The sequence below is a fragment of the Colletotrichum tamarilloi genome (assembly GCF_030869305.1).
Source record: "Colletotrichum tamarilloi strain Tom-12 chromosome Unknown Scaffold_7.1, whole genome shotgun sequence".
In the NCBI taxonomy this organism is placed as follows: Eukaryota; Fungi; Ascomycota; class Sordariomycetes; order Glomerellales; family Glomerellaceae; genus Colletotrichum; species Colletotrichum tamarilloi.
In genome coordinates, this window is record NW_026849390.1 from 1,265,962 (window position 1) to 1,282,838 (window position 16,877).

General features: G+C 53.1%; 5 protein-coding genes across 5 annotated transcripts; 2 read left to right on the top strand and 3 right to left on the bottom strand.

Moving 5' to 3' along the window:
- Nucleotides 1-5,854: 5,854 nt before the first annotated feature.
- Nucleotides 5,855-7,679, top strand: CTAM01_03343 (cytochrome P450; the record flags this gene model as incomplete). The annotated part of the gene is made up of 5 exons (XM_060519379.1): nucleotides 5,855-6,017; nucleotides 6,075-6,225; nucleotides 6,285-7,249; nucleotides 7,302-7,585; nucleotides 7,641-7,679. 5 exons carry the CDS (start codon nucleotides 5,855-5,857, stop codon nucleotides 7,677-7,679), a joined length of 1,602 nt encoding a protein of 533 aa, XP_060386378.1.
- Nucleotides 7,680-8,649: 970 nt separating this feature from the next.
- Nucleotides 8,650-9,390, top strand: CTAM01_03344 (rhodanese-like domain-containing protein; the record flags this gene model as incomplete). The annotated part of the gene is made up of 2 exons (XM_060519380.1): nucleotides 8,650-8,989; nucleotides 9,080-9,390. The coding sequence occupies 2 exons, from the start codon at nucleotides 8,650-8,652 to the stop codon at nucleotides 9,388-9,390; spliced, it is 651 nt and encodes a 216-aa protein (XP_060386379.1).
- Nucleotides 9,391-9,675: 285 nt separating this feature from the next.
- On the bottom strand, nucleotides 9,676-10,681 carry CTAM01_03345 (Yip1 domain-containing protein; the record flags this gene model as incomplete). Its single annotated transcript, XM_060519381.1, has 3 exons — nucleotides 9,676-10,109; nucleotides 10,173-10,563; nucleotides 10,631-10,681. 3 exons carry the CDS (start codon nucleotides 10,679-10,681, stop codon nucleotides 9,676-9,678), a joined length of 876 nt encoding a protein of 291 aa, XP_060386380.1.
- A 2,215-nt stretch (nucleotides 10,682-12,896) lies between these two features.
- Nucleotides 12,897-14,743, bottom strand: CTAM01_03346 (uncharacterized protein; the record flags this gene model as incomplete). Its single annotated transcript, XM_060519382.1, has 5 exons — nucleotides 12,897-13,315; nucleotides 13,368-13,736; nucleotides 13,786-13,999; nucleotides 14,048-14,560; nucleotides 14,621-14,743. 5 exons carry the CDS (start codon nucleotides 14,741-14,743, stop codon nucleotides 12,897-12,899), a joined length of 1,638 nt encoding a protein of 545 aa, XP_060386381.1.
- An 847-nt stretch (nucleotides 14,744-15,590) lies between these two features.
- Nucleotides 15,591-16,536, bottom strand: CTAM01_03347 (eukaryotic translation initiation factor 5A; the record flags this gene model as incomplete). The annotated part of the gene is made up of 4 exons (XM_060519383.1): nucleotides 15,591-15,661; nucleotides 15,738-15,870; nucleotides 15,939-16,205; nucleotides 16,516-16,536. The coding sequence occupies 4 exons, from the start codon at nucleotides 16,534-16,536 to the stop codon at nucleotides 15,591-15,593; spliced, it is 492 nt and encodes a 163-aa protein (XP_060386382.1).
- Nucleotides 16,537-16,877: the final 341 nt, after the last annotated feature.

The window sequence follows — 16,877 nt, forward strand, 5'->3', positions numbered from 1 at the left end:
GAAACCAGGTACCATAGCCCCCCAGCTGCGCGTCTCGACACGGCGTCATCGGTAGTCGTAGTCGTGCAGCTCGGAGGTGTGGAGCAAAGGGGAATCCGCAGGAAAGGGAGTCACGCGTGGCCGCCCGCAAGTCTGCCGGCCGGTATCCGTAAGATAAACGGTTCCCAGAGCAGCGGGTAAGCCTACACTACGAACAGAACGAACATCCGGAGCGGCACTTACGAACAGGGAGGGGGGGGGGGGAACTAGAATAGGACGAATAGACGTTGTTCGGTAAGATAGAAACAGCCGTGTGAGTCATTACGCCCATGCGTCCTATTGTGCCTCATGCGCCTCGATGCAAGCTTGCCAGCCTCATTAGAGTCACGTATGCGAATCTTGGGACTCTGTGATACCGAAGGGTGCGTATGCTCCATGTAAGCCATACAAGGCGGAAGTGTAGGTTAGATCCTTGGAGGTGATCGTCTTGGGAGCCAACAGGGGGATGGGGCCGGGGATAAGGTAAGCGCCCCGGGGTGAAGATGCACCGGATGATGTGTACTTTCATAGAGATAGGGTTTGATGGGAGAAATGGCTTACGTCCGTTCGTAGAATTTCCGAGTAGACTATCTTACCTCCGGTACGAGTTTGCTGACAGACACGTCTGCCTGACGAGAAGCCCCATCAGCGGCAGCAAGCCCCCCAGCAAACTCAGAGCACCCAGGCCTACTCTGCCTAGATTCACGTAACATTTCTTAGGCTTCAGCTGCATATCTGCGGCAACGAAAATGTATCAAGTGTCAAGTGTGTATGTTTCTTTCCAAAGTTTGTGGTTGGTTCATCGCGAATGCCATGTGCGGCGTCATGGGAGTGTCAGTCGGAGTAAGATGCGGCCGACTTGGACTCGGAAGTGCCTACTGCACCGTAGCCCTCCCGCGATGTTTGGCCTCGTTTGAAACCATGCCAAGAATGCGGTGAAAAGATTCCTCAATTGTCTACTCAGTCACCCAATGGTTTGCGCCGAAATTTTCTTCACTGCAAAAGTTTCCTCCTCTGGCCTGCGTACGTAGCCGCACTTACACGGCCTTGATCTTGGTGTACGGGTCGCAATCTTGCATCCCGCTCATATCCGAGCTGACTCACTCCGAGTCACCTACCCCACCCGCCTTGCATTTCAGCAAACGGTGTCTATACCTCTTTCTCCCTCTTTCGCTGCTCGAGGTGGTGTCGTCAGGCGTGGTGGGGCCGGGTGACGAACGCTCGCTTCACAGACAGATCGGGGCCGGTGCCGAATCGCCCATGGGCAACAACGAGACATTGTTCATTTTCTCTCTTCTTCTCGAAGCGTCTCGAAGAAGCTTGCTGATGGCTTCAAGAGTCTTGCCGGGCTCCGGGCTCCTATCATTGGAAGTGTTCACTCATCACACTGATCCCAATCGGAAGAGATGATCCGGCTGTATAACCGCAGCGGGAAAAGATCAGACGACATTTGTTAGTGAATCGGGCGTTGATCGTCCAAAGACCCGGGCTTTGCAATGATGAAAACTTTCGACACCGGGCGCCGAAGAAACTTTGTTATTCGGCTAAAAACAAGCTTAATCATAATGGGGGGATGTTGCTTCGTCTACCCATACCGTAACGTGACTACGCAATATCGTTGTTCTGTTCGTTGTACTTGCGGTCAAACCGTCAGCATCCCTGACTCTGATGGGGGCCGCGTGGCTGGTTAGGTGCAGCGTAGTCTGTACATCCAATGCGACGCGCAATTTGTTGGTGAACTTGATTAACTTGGCTATGTCAACAGGTCATCTAATCAAACTCTGTTTGCCAGAGTTTGAAATCCAGTCTACTGCATCTGCTTCTCACCCGATCTATTCATCAGCTCTTCAACCTCTTCAGTTATAACATCATTATTCCCGGCTTTGCAATATCTTGCTTCATTGACCGCTCCGCATGAGACTTCACGTACATCATGGGACTCAGACACGACAGTTTTTCTTGTTTGTGGGCGATGGAAGTAGGATTCGGAGCACGAGGCGTTGCAAAACTCATATCAACGTGATAGATAACATGAGGTATCTCAGTAAGGCTCCGCTCCCCTGCGAGGTGAGGCTATGTGTCTTCATCACCAGCACACGCAAAAGACGCAAAGAGGCTTCGGTGATAGTTTATGTTGAAGGGATGGGAGGAGATCCATTCACTCCAGACCTCCCGCTTGCGATTGTAATTGATTAACCACGAGAGGCTCTGAAACGGGAGACGCTTGAACATCGATCCAGCAGGCAGAACCACCATGGCACGAAGACACTCGGACAAGCTGGAGTTGCGCTCTAATTACACCGGGTCTGAAGCCAGGGAAAGGTGTTTGTTGATGCTAAAACGCATCGAAATTGTAAGGCTCTGCTCATAGCTGTCGCCAGTTATCCCGTCCAGCTTGCAGGGCCATGAACTCGTCTTTAGCTTCGATGCCTTACTATGCATACGCCTGAACATTTTTGATAAATACGGCCGGTTAAAACCTCTTGAGGTTGGCCGTCCGCGATAGACGGACTGCGAATGCCTTTCTGGCCAGTCTCAACAAAGGGCTATGAGTATTTCCCGCGCTTGTGAACCCCGCTTTGAAGAAATATCTTTGACGATGGACTAAGAAGTCTGTCCTGATACGATTCAAGTTACCATGAGAAGATTGCCAAGCGAGATGCAGTCGGATACATGTGGCGGACATGTTATGGCTTGCAAGATGACCCGAATCCTGAGTTTCGCAGCCGCGTAGAGCTCAAATATGTCAAACTTGAGCTCTCTCACTCAGTCAAAAATACCGAGCATGAGACTCAGGGTTCGATCGGCGGCAACCTATTATACCTCGGAATGGTCTAAATCCAAACATGCTGTTGTAAGAGCCCTGAATTCGGTGTTTGGTGTGTCAAAGCCTGAAGTACTACACTACAGAAGTGTCCACACTAACAAGAAGAGGTTGAATGACTTTTGGACCAAGCAGAGCAGACCGAAAGTCACATAGGGAATAACTCTGGAGGAAATTCAAGCGACGAAGATAATTCTAGATGGACCAGACAGCTGAGAAAGTTGAGTTCCGTACCGACGGAAATGTGGTCTGTACCAGTCAGACGGCAGGCGCTCCACAAACCTTAATCAGCGCCTCACTTCTGGTGAGGTAAGAAAAGAAAAAGAAGAAGGGCGTCATGACGTTCTGCAAAACGGTCTAGAAGCTAGAGCGACGCTTGAGACGCCGCAGCAAAGGCGGTGGCCGGGCGCTGCGACGGCTCATCAGGCATTACCCCGCCATGTCTCAATCGGAGCTTGGATTTGGCTCTTATCAACGGGAATGATGGAAATGATAAATGATGTGTGGAGGGGCAGTCTCGTATTCGTGTTATCACGTGACGCGATTGACGGTTGAGAGACGGAGGCCGAAAAGAGATCAGACGGTTTGATTGGCCGGGCCGCCCAGATCGCACAGGTCAGGGGTAGCTGCCGTTCCTGTTGGATTGGCCAATCGATGAGCTCCCGCTGCTGTCAGACGGGGGAGGGTCGCATTTGCACAACTCGTTGCTCAATGCTCCGAAATGAGAAACTGCCTGTTCATGTTGGTGGTGAGTGGAAGAGATTTACCTCTTCGGACGATTTGTGCATTCTCGTCTGCGTGTTTTATGAAACGTCACTGGCCCCGTTCGGAAAGACAGTCCACCGAGAGTGCATTGGTGTAATTGTAGGTACTTTTTTACAATATTGAGTTGAGTGTGGTCAAGTCACCGACAGACGCCACAATTCCGTGGAGGGCAGAAGTAGACGCGTGTAGCCGGTACTTTGCTTGGCGCAATCCAGTTTGGCTGCGTTGGTTTGCTCGGGTGGGTTAGGCAACACATGGTGATTTATTGTGACATTGACAGTTGCGTTGACCATGGGACTTGAGCTAATTGGACACGGCTTTCTCGACTCGACTGAATAGCGCTCAGTGTACGGAGTATCTGTTTGGGATACCTTACCTACATCAATCAAAATACCAATGCTCAACACCAGGGAACAAAACAAAACAGACCACGAAGAAAGAAGAAGAAGGGAAGAGAAGAGCTGAACCGCCAGAACATCAAACAACCCGCGGCTCCTTGTCTTGTCCGAGGATATGTGACGGTCGCATGGATACGAATACGTGGATAGGATGAGAGGTGCTGAGCAATAGAAAGATTAGCCCATGACAGCTTCAATTTCGCATCGCTGAGTGGTGTGCTAGATTCAGGGTCATGAACCAACCCCACGTCCGGATCTTGCGCCATTCGGCCTATTCGCGCCCCATGGACGGCGGCCGAGACAAGCGATGGGCTACCAATGAGGGCAGAAGAAAGGTCATTCGAATGCCCAGATGTCCATACGGGTAACGGAGCAGACAAAGGGGGCGCGTCACACAGCCCACAGGCCAACATGTGGTGCTGGGCCGATTATTGTATGCGTGTGAATGTTCGGAGGCGAGCTGCCCTTGACTGCTCGGTGGACACTGGATGGGCAATGCAAGCAATGCGGCCCTCTTTCCCCCTAAACGAAACGAAGCAACGACTAGGTATTAGGTAGACAGTAGGTACCTTAGTACCTTTGGTTGCTTGGTAAAAAGCAGGCGAGTTGGACCCAACAAATTTTGACACTAGCCCTCCTGGTTGCGCTATCATCTATGCGCCGAAGCAGCAGATTCTGTCCCGGCTAATTAAGCAAGACAGAGCCAGAAGGAACAAATTGTCATTTCGTTTGATCTTGGACGATAGGCAGGCGGGCATTCCACTTACCGGCCATCCGAGCACTTTGCGATAGTCTCATGTATTCATACTGAATTGAACTGAGACTGTGATAACCGCCCCGCTCCTCCCTTTCACTTTGCGCCGCGAGCTATATCGAAAATCGTAGCAAGGATGGGAAAGACTGCACATCGAAATCTGACTAGAATCAAAACCCAATGACCTTCTCTGGGGTAAAGTGAGTTTCGCTACTCGAGTTCAGAGAGCATGAGCTGAACCAGGTACTTGAGCCGAGTACGCACAGGGACGGACGCACTGGTAAGGCAAGAAGAGACTTCCGGCTCACCTCGCCGTCCGATGGTCCCTAAGACGGGAGTGCTTGGGCGATTGAGGCCTTGCGTATGCTTCGAAAAGTCCATAGGGCCTCCCTATTGAGCAGGCCGCAGAGTGAGGTGGTATTGATCAAGAACCTGGAAAGAAAATTCAGAATTTCAGTAGCCCACATCGGCCTTAACGGAGACAACCCACAAATCTATTGTGTTTTGATCGCCTTCTCTGTGCCCCCGGTCGCGATTGGCGTGCGGAAACTGCTGTGGCCGCTCTCTATTCAAACGCAGAGGTGGGTTTCTCAAGGTAGAAAGACCTTAGGACCCCCGTTCGCGCCTACTTGTGGTGGCAGGGAAGGTAGGGGAGGTACAGGTACATCCCAGTGACCCGTCTTGCAGAGACTGGGACCTGCCTCGTTCACTTTCACCTGGCCTACCACAACGAACAACCTCGTCCGGGTATCCACCTCTTACCATGCCCCCCGTCCCGTCCCCGTCCATGCCCATGGTAATCGAACTCCCTTCTTTAATCTTTTGAACATGTCTTTCCCTCCCACTTCTCACCCTCAGTGCTTCTAATCAGCCTCCACCGAGAGTGTTGTTCAACTCACCTACCTCGCGCGGCATTCTCACTGCTGCCTCCTTTCTCTCCGAGGACCTCAACAAGCGCAAAACTCACTTGTTTGTAGCGTGTTGCGCCTGAGCTGTCGACCGACCCTTTCGCGCCCTGATATTTTTTTCTCCTTAGCCCGGCCGGCCTCCCCTCCGAATACACGCACCCCGATTTCGATATTCGAACCGACCACGATGGATTCCAACGCGACGACCTTCACGTCGGTGTTGGCCAATGCCAAGCTCGGCAATGTCAACATTCCCCCTCAAGTCGACTACGTGATCGAGAAAGTGGCCAACGCCAGCATCGTGACGATCCTTTTCACGCTGCTGGCCCTCGCTGTCGCATATGACCAGAGTAAGTGATGCGCCCAGGACTGGCCTGGGAAATGGAACAAAATCTGACAAGCCATAGTCAGCTACATCACTTCCAAGGGCTCCATTGCTGGCCCTACCTTCAAGATGCCCTTCATCGGCCCCTTCTTGGAGTCTGTAAACCCCAAGTTCTCCGAGTACAAGGCTAAGTGGGCCAGCGGCCCTCTCAGCTGTGTTTCTGTCTTCCACAAGTAAGTCGTCTATCATATACACACATACTTCTAAGTGTGATGAGGTCTGACGGTGGCAGGTTCGTCGTCATTGCTTCGACCCGCGACATGGCCCGTAAGGTCTTCAACTCTCCTGGCTATGTCAAGCCTTGTGTTGTTGATGTCGCCCACAAGCTCCTCGGTCCCACCAACTGGGTGTTCCTTGACGGCAAGCCGCACGTCGACTTCCGCAAGGGTCTCAACGGCCTCTTCACCCGCCAGGCTTTGGCCTCTTACCTGCCCGGCCAGGAGGCAGTTTACAAGCAGTACTTCCAGGAGTTCCTCCAGATTACCAAGGATGCCGGCGGCGAGGCCCGTCCTTTCATGCCTGCTTTCCGGGATGTCATGACCGCTGTTTCGTGCCGCACCTTCGTCGGCTACTACATCTCCGACGAGGCCGTCCGCAAGATTTCGACCGACTACTTCCTCATCACCGAGGCTCTTGAGCTCGTCAACTTCCCCCTCATTCTGCCCTTCACCAAGCCCTGGTACGGAAAGAAGGCCTCCGACATGGTTATCGGCGAGTTCGCCAAGTGCTCTGCCAAGAGCAAGGTTCGCATGGCTGCCGGAGGTGAGGTGACCTGCATCATGGACGCCTGGGTCAAGTCCATCCTCGAGTCCAAGAAGTGGCGCGAGGCCGAGGCCGCTGGCAAGACTGAGGGTCTCGAGAAGCCCCACCCTCTTCTTCGCGAGTTCTCCGATTATGAGATTGCTCAGACCGTCTTCACCTTCCTCTTCGCCTCCCAGGATGCCACCAGCAGTGCCGCCACTTGGCTCTTCCAGACCATGGCTCAGCGCCCCGACATCCTCGACCGTGTCCGCGAAGAGAACATCAAAGTTCGCAACGGCGACCGCCATGCTGAGTTGAACATGGACCAGCTCGAGTCTTTGACCTACACCCGTGCCGTCGTCCGCGAGTTGCTCCGCTACCGCCCTCCCGTCCTCATGGTGCCCTACGTCGTTAAGAAGCCCTTCCCCATTACGCCCGAGTACACTGTTCCCAAGGGTAAGCATGTTATCGCCCTTGAGTAGTTTGAGTGAGTACTGATTTGAAATAGGCGCCATGGTCATTCCCACCGTTTACCCTGCACTCCGTGATCCTGAGGTGTACGACCGCCCCGACGAGTTCGATCCCGAGCGTTACTACACCGGCGATGCGGAGGAGAAGGGCGCCAAGAACTTCCTCGTTTTCGGAACCGGTCCTCACTACTGTATCGGCCAGACCTATGCTCAGCTCAACCTGGCCCTGATGATCGGAAAAGCCTCCGTCATGTTGGACTGGGTGCACCACCCCACGCCCAAGTCGGAGGAGATCAAGGTGTTCGCTACCATCTTCCCCATGGTATGTTGGAAATCGTCCCATAAAAGAGTGAAAAACAGGAAACTAACAGGCGTAGGATGACTGCCCTCTTACCTTCAACGAGCGCACGGCATAGGTCTCTTATAACTCTTTTCCCTAGGCTGCGGGCTGGCAGTGATTTCGCCCAATGAATGAGCTGGGCCCGGCTGACGCTGCAAGACCACCGCTAGCGCGCCCCTGTCAGTGTCAGACACCACTTTAATCGACTCTCGGAACGGGAGGCTCGTAAAACTCGAGTCGAGATTGGTCAACGCCAGACCCCTAGACTAAAACTTGTAATAGACGTTTATGTGTACATAATTTTTTCAGGAGAACAGTCCTAAAAAGAGCGGGCGATGCCGCGGACTTTGAGTTGTTCAGGGACTATGATCCCTCAACGAGGATGGATATTGGGTAAACGGCCGATCCGAATGATGCTGGGTGACGATAGACTCAGTTCAGAGCCAATGGCTAAAAAAGAAACTTCAAATATCTTTGAGCCCCCTTGTGCGTTGAGTAACATGGACGTTGATGAAGATGAGGAAGCCGCGTAGCATCAACCGTAGAAATGAATGCCGAATGGCTGTCAACCAAGACGGTACGCGAGCGGTTGTTAATATCACACCTATTTTATCTTTTCCTATTGGATCAATATTAGTGAATGGGCCCCGGAGAGGATAGTATGTGATGGTCGGCGAAATAGATATAATGGACAAGGAGCCGGTGAGAGCCAAGTCGTCGAACAGAGATGAAGCCCGCCCGAGTGCCATCAGTGGAGACCGGCCAAAGCTGCAGGAAAAAAGCGGGCAGCACTGTCATCAACGCTGCACGGGCGCCAGGTCCCCGGGGCCCCGCCGTCCCTTGGCCGAAAGGAAACCCGCTAGAGCTTCCCGCAATCAATTTAAAGCTCTCCAAGCTTCCAGCTCCCAAGCTTCGTAGCTACTCCCGTCCCCAAGACGCTCTCTATTCTCTTTGACAATCGCGAGATTTATTCCATTTCAGGCAACTTGTTCCCTCCCCAATAGGCCCTAAAAAAAAAAAAAAGAAAGACAGAAAGACAGAAAGAGATGGCTTCCACAAGGAGCGTATGCGCCAACGCCCTCCGGGCAAGCAGCCAGCTCGCCCGCGCCCCGACAGCGGCGGCCACGACGAGACGGTCCTTTGCCGCCGCGGCGACGTCGACTCTCTCCGCCCGCGCCGTTCCGGGGAAGACTACGACTCCTCTGCGCTCGAGAGCTGCTGCTGCAGTGACGACGAACCCGCATGCGACAACGGCACGCTTCTTCTCCTCGGAGAAGGAGAGGGTGGAGGACGACTACCACCAGATCTCGGCGAACGGGAGCAAGATCTGGGACTTTGAGCAGATGGCGGAGCTGGCAAAGGATCCCGGCAACGTCGTCATCGTCGGTACGTTTCGCTCCCTCACAGCCACAGGCTGATCATTCATGGGATTGTTCGTTCCATTTCGGCTAACTAAACCCACCCTTTCTACAACAGATGCCCGCGAACCACACGAACTAGTAGAAACAGGCCGCATTCCCACCGCGCTCAACATCCCCGTCGCCACGGCGCCCGAGAGCTTCCTCATCGCCGACGAGGACTTTGAGGACCGGTACGGGTACCCGCGCCCGAGCAAGGACACGGAGCTGGTGTTCTACTGCAAGGCCGGCGTGCGGAGCCGGGCGCTGGCGACGCTGGCGAGGGATGCTGGGTGGTCCAAGGTCGGGGAGTACCCCGGGAGCTGGTTGGACTGGACAAAGAAGGGGGGAGAGGTTGAGAAGGGCGGAAAGCAGATTGGGCAGGATTGAAATAGCATCAGGTTTTCTATCACGCGGTTGGCGTGTATGATTCAAGTCTTGAGAGGTGTGTCATACGACACGGCACACGGCATGGTAAGATAGACGGCGACTTTTGATCATGATATTCGTTGTACAGATATGGTACATGAAACCCTACACTCCGGCGGATGACACAGCATCCCCCATGTTCCAAAAGTAGACAAAATGCAAGTGACGAGCTCCTTTCGCACGCTCTTCTATAACAGTCTCTGAAAGGTTCTTCTAGTGGTGACTTTGCAGAACCCCAAGGGTGAATCAAAAGGTGGGAGGCGCTCCCTCGGCAGGGGGGTTAGCGGGCGTAGCGGGCGGCGCCGCGGGGTCCTTGCTCGCGACGGGACTGCCGTGGGCGAAGAAGAGGATCTTGATGGCCAGCGAGAGGCCGAGGTGGAGGGCGACGACAACGACGAGCAGAATCTTGCTTGTCTGGTGGTCGGTGGCGCTGAGGACGGGGTAGAGATTGCGGAGGAGGAAGGCGACGGAGAGGCCGCAGCCGACGGCGACGAAAACCCAGTTGAGGATGTTGATGGGGGACCAGCTGATGAGGGCGACGGGGATCCAGATGAGGTTGGCGTAGCCGTAGAGAGCCCACTGCTCGAGGAGGTTGGCGGACTCGGAGCCGAAGTAGCGTAGGGCGAGGTAGAGGGCGACAGGGACGAAGAGCGTGTAGCCGTAGATCAGACCGGCGGCACCTGTGAGGAGTAATGTCAGTGATCATCATGGAGGACTGTAAGCTAATTGTCAAGGAGTCTCACCACTCAAGAGCTTGAAGTCATAGGCGAACGGGCCTGACCCTGTGCTCGCAAGGTACTGGCTGATGGTGCCGCCGAGGAAAAGGATCAAGACAACGGTCGTGGCGATCCAGAAGGGGCCGTAGAGGTCAGGGTTTCCCTCCAAGACGTCGAGGAAGTTGGCGCGCGGGTACAGCGCAGCCCAGCAGCGAGAGAGTACAGCCGAGGTGTCGACGTCAAAGTACTGGGCGTAAAAGTTGATGCTCCAGAGGAAGCGCTTCGAGGAGCCGGACGATGCTGTCGCAGGCGGCGGGAGGCCTGACGCAGGCGCCTTGCGAGTGCCCGGCGTCGTGTCATTGAAGTTAGAGCTGTGGAATTCGAGATCGTCTTGGAGGTCGGTATGGCCGAGGTCGCCCTGCGAAAGGAAGTGCGTTTAGTCTTGGGGGCGTTTGCGAGGAAGATGTAAGGAAGGGAGCTCTCACCTCGTCGTCGACGTCCACGACGGCGTCGTATCCGGACCCGGACCGTGACATGATTGGCTATTGAAGCTGAGAAGAATCCGACCTTGGTTTCCGACACTGCTTTATGCCTCGTCGAGTTGTGGAAATGAAGCTCTGGGCTACTGGGTCGTCGTCGTTGGAGATCGTGAAGTCGGACAAGTTGGGACGGTCGATACGTGTGTACGTACGAACAGGAACACCTCGAGCTTTGGACAAGGTGTCGTAATCCCACATACGCAGTTTGGCCCTGCAGCTCCCTGGGAAGAAAAAGTCTCCACTAAGGGATACATCCCTGTAAGAGCCATACCAACGTTGCACTAATGCGGATAAATCGCGTCCCAGTTTTATGCAAGCACACGCCATTTCACACCATGTGCTCAGAAGAATTTCGATAGAAGCAATAGACACTATCTGATAAGATCAAAATCACGATGTCCACATGCATGACGTGCATCACCAAATTGAACGAGATATGGTTCTGAGGCTCTGTATTTCGCTACTGTGCTGATTTTCCACTGTAGTCAATGGAGCATTGTGAGGCAGGTCAGTCGCCATCCCGCATCCATCATAGTACGTCTCTCATGCTCATTAGCATCTCCATGCTGCACTCAGGACGCCTAGGCGCGCTCTCTCGCCAAACGATTTTTCTCTCAGCCTCCAAACATCATTTGTTGATGTACGACAAGGCATAAACGGGGTAGTCCGGGTTGTGTTTCCTTTTGACATTTGAGGTAGGAGGGCGACCAATTCAGTTTTTATTCGACGAACTGCTTGCCGATGGAAAGTAATGCTACCACAAAGCCCAGGAAAATTCGTATCCCTGCCATCCTCTCCAGAATGCCAGAACCCGTGACGCCGCAACCGTAATGAATCGTCTATTTGAGCTTCTTCTTGGGGCGGAGCTGGTTGGTGTGACCGCACTTGCGCTTACGGCAGTTGGTCGCACGGGGGGGAAGACGAGCCTATATGAATCCATGTTAGGTTTTGCTTAGGTCGCGCGGCCGACCTGGGTTGGCGGGGGATGAGAGTAGAGGCTACTTACGTAGCACTTGCGGCAGATCATCTTGTCGCAGTTGAACTTGGAGGCAAGAGCCTTGAGGGAGGGCTCAATGATACCACCACGGAGGCGGAGGACCAAGTGGAGGGTGGACTCCTGTTTGGTGTGTCAGTTTCCATGTCTCTTTGACCCATCATATCTTCATAATCCCCAGCGACCCGGATGCTTTGCTCCCCCTCTTTTCAAGTGCCCCGCGCAATGAGACTAACCTTCTGGATGTTGTAGTCGGAGAGGGTGCGGCCATCCTCAAGCTGCTTGCCAGCGAAGATCAGGCGCTGCTGGTCAGGAGGGATGCCCTCCTTGTCCTGGATCTTGGACTTGACATTGTCGATCGTGTCGGAGGACTCGACCTCAAGGGTAATGGTCTTACCCGTCAGGGTCTTCACGAAACTGCAACCACCATCGTCAGCACATTCGGCGTTTTCGGACTTCGTCGTCGTATGGAAAGAGAATTTGTTGCGCTCGGCATCGGGCGGGAGGGGTGTTCGGGGTTGGCTCACATCTGCACTACACGCAAAATATCGTTAGCATCGCCAAAAATCAACAATCAGAGCAGCGGCGCGCAGCATGACGCCGTCTCGCCGTGCAGGGGGCTCTCATCACTTACTCTTGCCGACGTTCGTGAACTGGCTGTTGTTACCGAGAAAGTTCTGGTGATCGCGGCAAATAATTGGTGGGGCGGGCTTGAGAATGAGTGTTGAGGTTGCGGCGCGAGCGACCGACAAGCCCTAATTAGGGCACGCGGGTACGGACATGGTCCGAGCGTTCATGTATGTGCGAAAGTGAGGAGGCTGCGGAGGGCTCCCTGTGGAAATTACGGGTCTGCCCGGTGTCACCCACCTCACTCTTGAGTTACGATGACCTACATACTTCAACAGGCTCATCCTCTAGTTCCTTTACTATCCTTGTGTTCTTCGCCATGGAAAAGTCCATATATGCCGATGAATTGGAAGTGGTCTCTGGCTCATACAAGATACTCGACACTGGGAACAATAAGGACGAAATATACGGGTTCTACATTTCGTTCTGGACAAAAACTCCTTTCTACTTTAAGGGTATCTCGACGCTGATAATTCCAACTTGTGCACTTGTGCCCATCCTAAGGAGCTGAGAACACTTACATGCCCACCAACTTCTGTCTCTTGAGGAGGGCGTATCACAGCCCGTAATGGCCTTCCTCAAAACGGAGCATTATTCGGTATATGTCGGCTGCTCAGTATCCGACTCCATAGAAACGAAAGAACGCGATCGTTCACGTCTTTCGCTGGCTGCCCTGCGTTGCTCCTTTTGCCAGGTCACAATGTGGCCCTCGAGCATATTGACGGCTCGCACCAACATTGGAACGGACAGCCCTGCCAGCCGCGCCGCCAGCTGAAAGAAGTCCCTGCCTATGGGAGGAAGGTCTCCCTCAGATTTGTATGAGTGATATCGACTGGTTCGCAAACTTTCCTCCTCAAGTCTGTTGTGTGCATCTGAGTCGACAAACGATGCAGCCTGTGTTTGGACAGCGCGCAGCCTTCCAGCCATCTCATCCCCTGTTGTCTCGGACTCTGTATGTTTGGGGGCTTGCTCGTCGACGGGAAAGTACCTCGCGAGTAGGCTCTCTTCGGCTAAGTCGTTGTCAATTACCGGATCAGCAAACCCAAGGGTACTTTGACTCACTGTGTGCTTCAGTCAGCAGTGAAAGGTGTGTAAAGTACTCATCTAGCTCTTTCGGGCTCATTGATGTGATCTGAGACGCCGTAACGCCTGTGTAGTCAACGGTAGATGTAGCTTCATCTGGAGCCAAGGCTGGAGTCATTATCCTCTTCCATTCTTTCCAGTCAAGCTTAGGCACGATGAAGTTGTTCTCGTCCTGGGGAGCTGGCACGTTGTCCTCGAGTGGGAAGCAGTGCATCGCAGCAAGGACAAGGATGGTGACCAGGAGAACTTCTGGTTGGTTTATGAGACGGATTCGGGTCTTCTCCAGTGGAAAACTGAAGGTTAAGTTGGCGATGGGTGGAACGCGGCGCGCAATCGCCACCGTCTCAACTGGGAGTCGTCAGTCGAGTCCATCTTTTGTCATGGCCAGAGGACCTACTAGGCAGGCCCAGCTCGCGTGCATACTGTAATGTCATCAGGACATCGTTGAGCGGTGGGAAGATCATGCCGTAATTGAGATGATACGACAAAGCCAAATTCATGACTGAAGCGTGCAGTTCTCCATTCTCGAAGGCAGCTAGGTTTGTCGACTTCAGCGGTGTTGTATACCAAGTTGGCAATCGATCACGCATCTCCTGAGGTAGCTGGCGATACTGTGATTTGTTAGGGAGGATTCAAATATGGCCGAAAGTAGTACCAACAGCTTCTTTGTACGGGATGCTCCCCCCTCTCGCCCACTTGCAAAGATCACCAATACGCGTGGGTATTCTCAGCAACATGCACCCCAGGAAGCAAAGGCCTAGTGTGTCAATCATTCGGGGTGCCGGCCACTCGCTCCCATTCTCTCCTGTCCATCTTTGTGCTCGTCGGTTCCGAGACTGGTGCTCCTCATCCTGGGCGAGGTCGAGTTGCGAGCTGAATAGCGAGGGCTCTCCCTCCGAGGCCGAGTCATCCTGAACAGCTGTCGCAGCTCCGGAGATGCGAAGATCCCAAAGATCGCGGACAGTCGTCTCTAGTTCCGGCTTATGTTCCTTTGTGGTGACCAGCCATATTACCTGCTCTCTGAGGATGAGCTGCAGGCACTCAAGATACAAATCTCGTGCTTGCTGGCCGGTGAGCACTCGTCTGATGCGCTCCTTGATCTGCTTCTCCTTCCGAGCCACGCGACCCTTCTGGCCGAAATCCTCATCGCCAAGGTCAAATTCAACATATCCCTGGTTGAAAGTGTGAGCTGCGGCTCATCATAGGAGATGCAAAGCATGGCTTGGACAAACTTGAAGCTGGTGGCCTTCCTTGGCGCAGAATCTCAAACCATTTTCGAGATACCATTTGCGGGAACCGCAAAATTCACATCGTTCTCCTTTTGGAAACTTATGAAGGTCCCTCTCCGGGGCCATGGTGCTCTGACTGATAGGTTGGTCGTACTTGGTTGCAAAGTTGATCTAGGCAAAATCGTCACCAGATTGGTGAAGTTTTTGACAGTGCGCGGTGCCCGTTTCTCGGGACGCACCTTTACCAGGCAGGCGGAACCTGGCAGGCAGTTTGTCACAAAACAGCCCCCGAATTATATTATCTTCAGACCAAGATTTGAGAGTGCTCAAAAGGGACTATCGAATTTAGGGATTTCAAGCATTTAGTTTTAGGTAAGTAATATGTCACATAGCTTAACCAGCTGAGTCTACCTCACTCATACTGACAGCCCACGATAGCTAAGCCGTCATCGTGAAAAGGAGCCTATCAAAACTTCACGGTTCTTACAGATGAACGAGGTAAGACTTATAAATGTAGGAGCAACAACATGCAGCTTGTAGTCGAATCACTTTCATGGGCATTACACATTTGGCGTTTTCACTAAATCTGTACATAGAGTTTGAACGAAAAACAGAGACCGCGTGGTGGAGATATGTACCGCTTTTCCATCGGACAAATCTGCTACCACCGCGAGGCTCTCCCATTTTTTTCACCTATCCCATTGCTAGTCTGATCGTCGTTAAGAGTCTGTGGGACAGACAAAACAAAGGAAAAAAGTCGTGCGACATGTCTTGCAGTTGTCAAGTTCGCGTACCCAGTATCAAGTCCTGTCCAGATATAGCCTACGCAACGACTGACGGGGATACCGTTAATTTCGAAGCGCCAAGAAATATCGCAAGAAATGTCCCCAGTCTGCCAACATCTGCCAGCAAGGCCGCTTGAATTGAGCGCTTGTGGAAGTCATTGTCTGATGATATGGTAGAGTTGCAGCGCTTAACCCTGCTTGGGGGCCTCCTTGGCCTCAACGGCGGCCTCCTCACCCATGGCGGTAAGAATGACGACGTCTGTAGTTGTCAGTTAGTGATGACCTCTTTTGTGTTGCTCGACAAGCTTGTCGTCGTGAGGGGTGGGAAGTCTTACTGGTGTCCTTCTCGTCAATCTTGAAGAGCTTGTTGATCTTCTCACCAATCTCGCCGTCGGGAAGACGGACATCGTCCTTGAGGTCACCATCGTCGTTCATGAGGGAGAGGAAACCATCGTCGGAGATATCGATCTGTGGAGGGTGTCATGTTAGCAAACAAGGCCCATATTGGTAATGTAACGAGACTTGTGGCAACTTACGAGCTGGAACTCCTTGCGGGAGACGTTGGGGACGTCCATGTTGTGGGTGGAGGGAGAGAGATCCTCAAGCTTCTTGCCGGTGAAGATGTCGATGGCGACCAAGTGAACCTTGGCGTGACCGTGCTTGCCAGTCTTGGAGGTAGACATGTCGACGATCTTGCAGGGGCGGCCCTTGATAACGACGTGACCGTTCTTGCGCAGAGCAGAGCACTGCATGGGGAAGGTGAGAGACGCACCGGCGTCGGTGGACTCGAAGGTCATCTCATGCTGTTCGGAGACGATGCGTTAGCGGTTGAGCCAACTCAAAATATGGACGTCGTTCGGCATGATGATGGCAGGAGGATGGAATCGAAATTGGTGTGGTATTTGATGCTCGTATGCGTCGTGTTGCCCGAGTTTCTGTGCAGAGCCGTGGTGCGTTGAAGCATCCGCGGGGCTCTCTCGCCAATGTGGATGCGGGGTGGTCGATTTTCGCCAAAGCAACCGACATCGATCGCATTCGACCACCACAACCACCACCACCACCAAAAGAGACAGGGCACGGAGGGGCATAATACAGCTGTCGCAAAAGACTCACCTGGGCGTCGTCGTTGGACATTTTGAAGGATTGACTGGAAGATGTCTAAAAAATCGAAGGGAAGATGTCGACAGGCGGAATTACCCAGCAAAAGACGGCTGATATTTTTTGAGGGGGGAGAGTTGTGAAAGGAAGAGAGCGGGCAGAGGGGGGAAATGGAGGGGAAAAAAGGAAGGCGAGGCGGGAGTAGATAATTTTTTTCCTGGTTTTATTATTGGTTTTTTTCACTCCTAGGTACGGCAGACTGCAAGAGGCACTCCGCCAAAACCTTTCCTTCCAATAGACCTACGGCCACCGTATATTTCAGGCATCAATAGCGCGAATTTCTCGTACGTATAAATAAATATTGTGATAAATCCCGT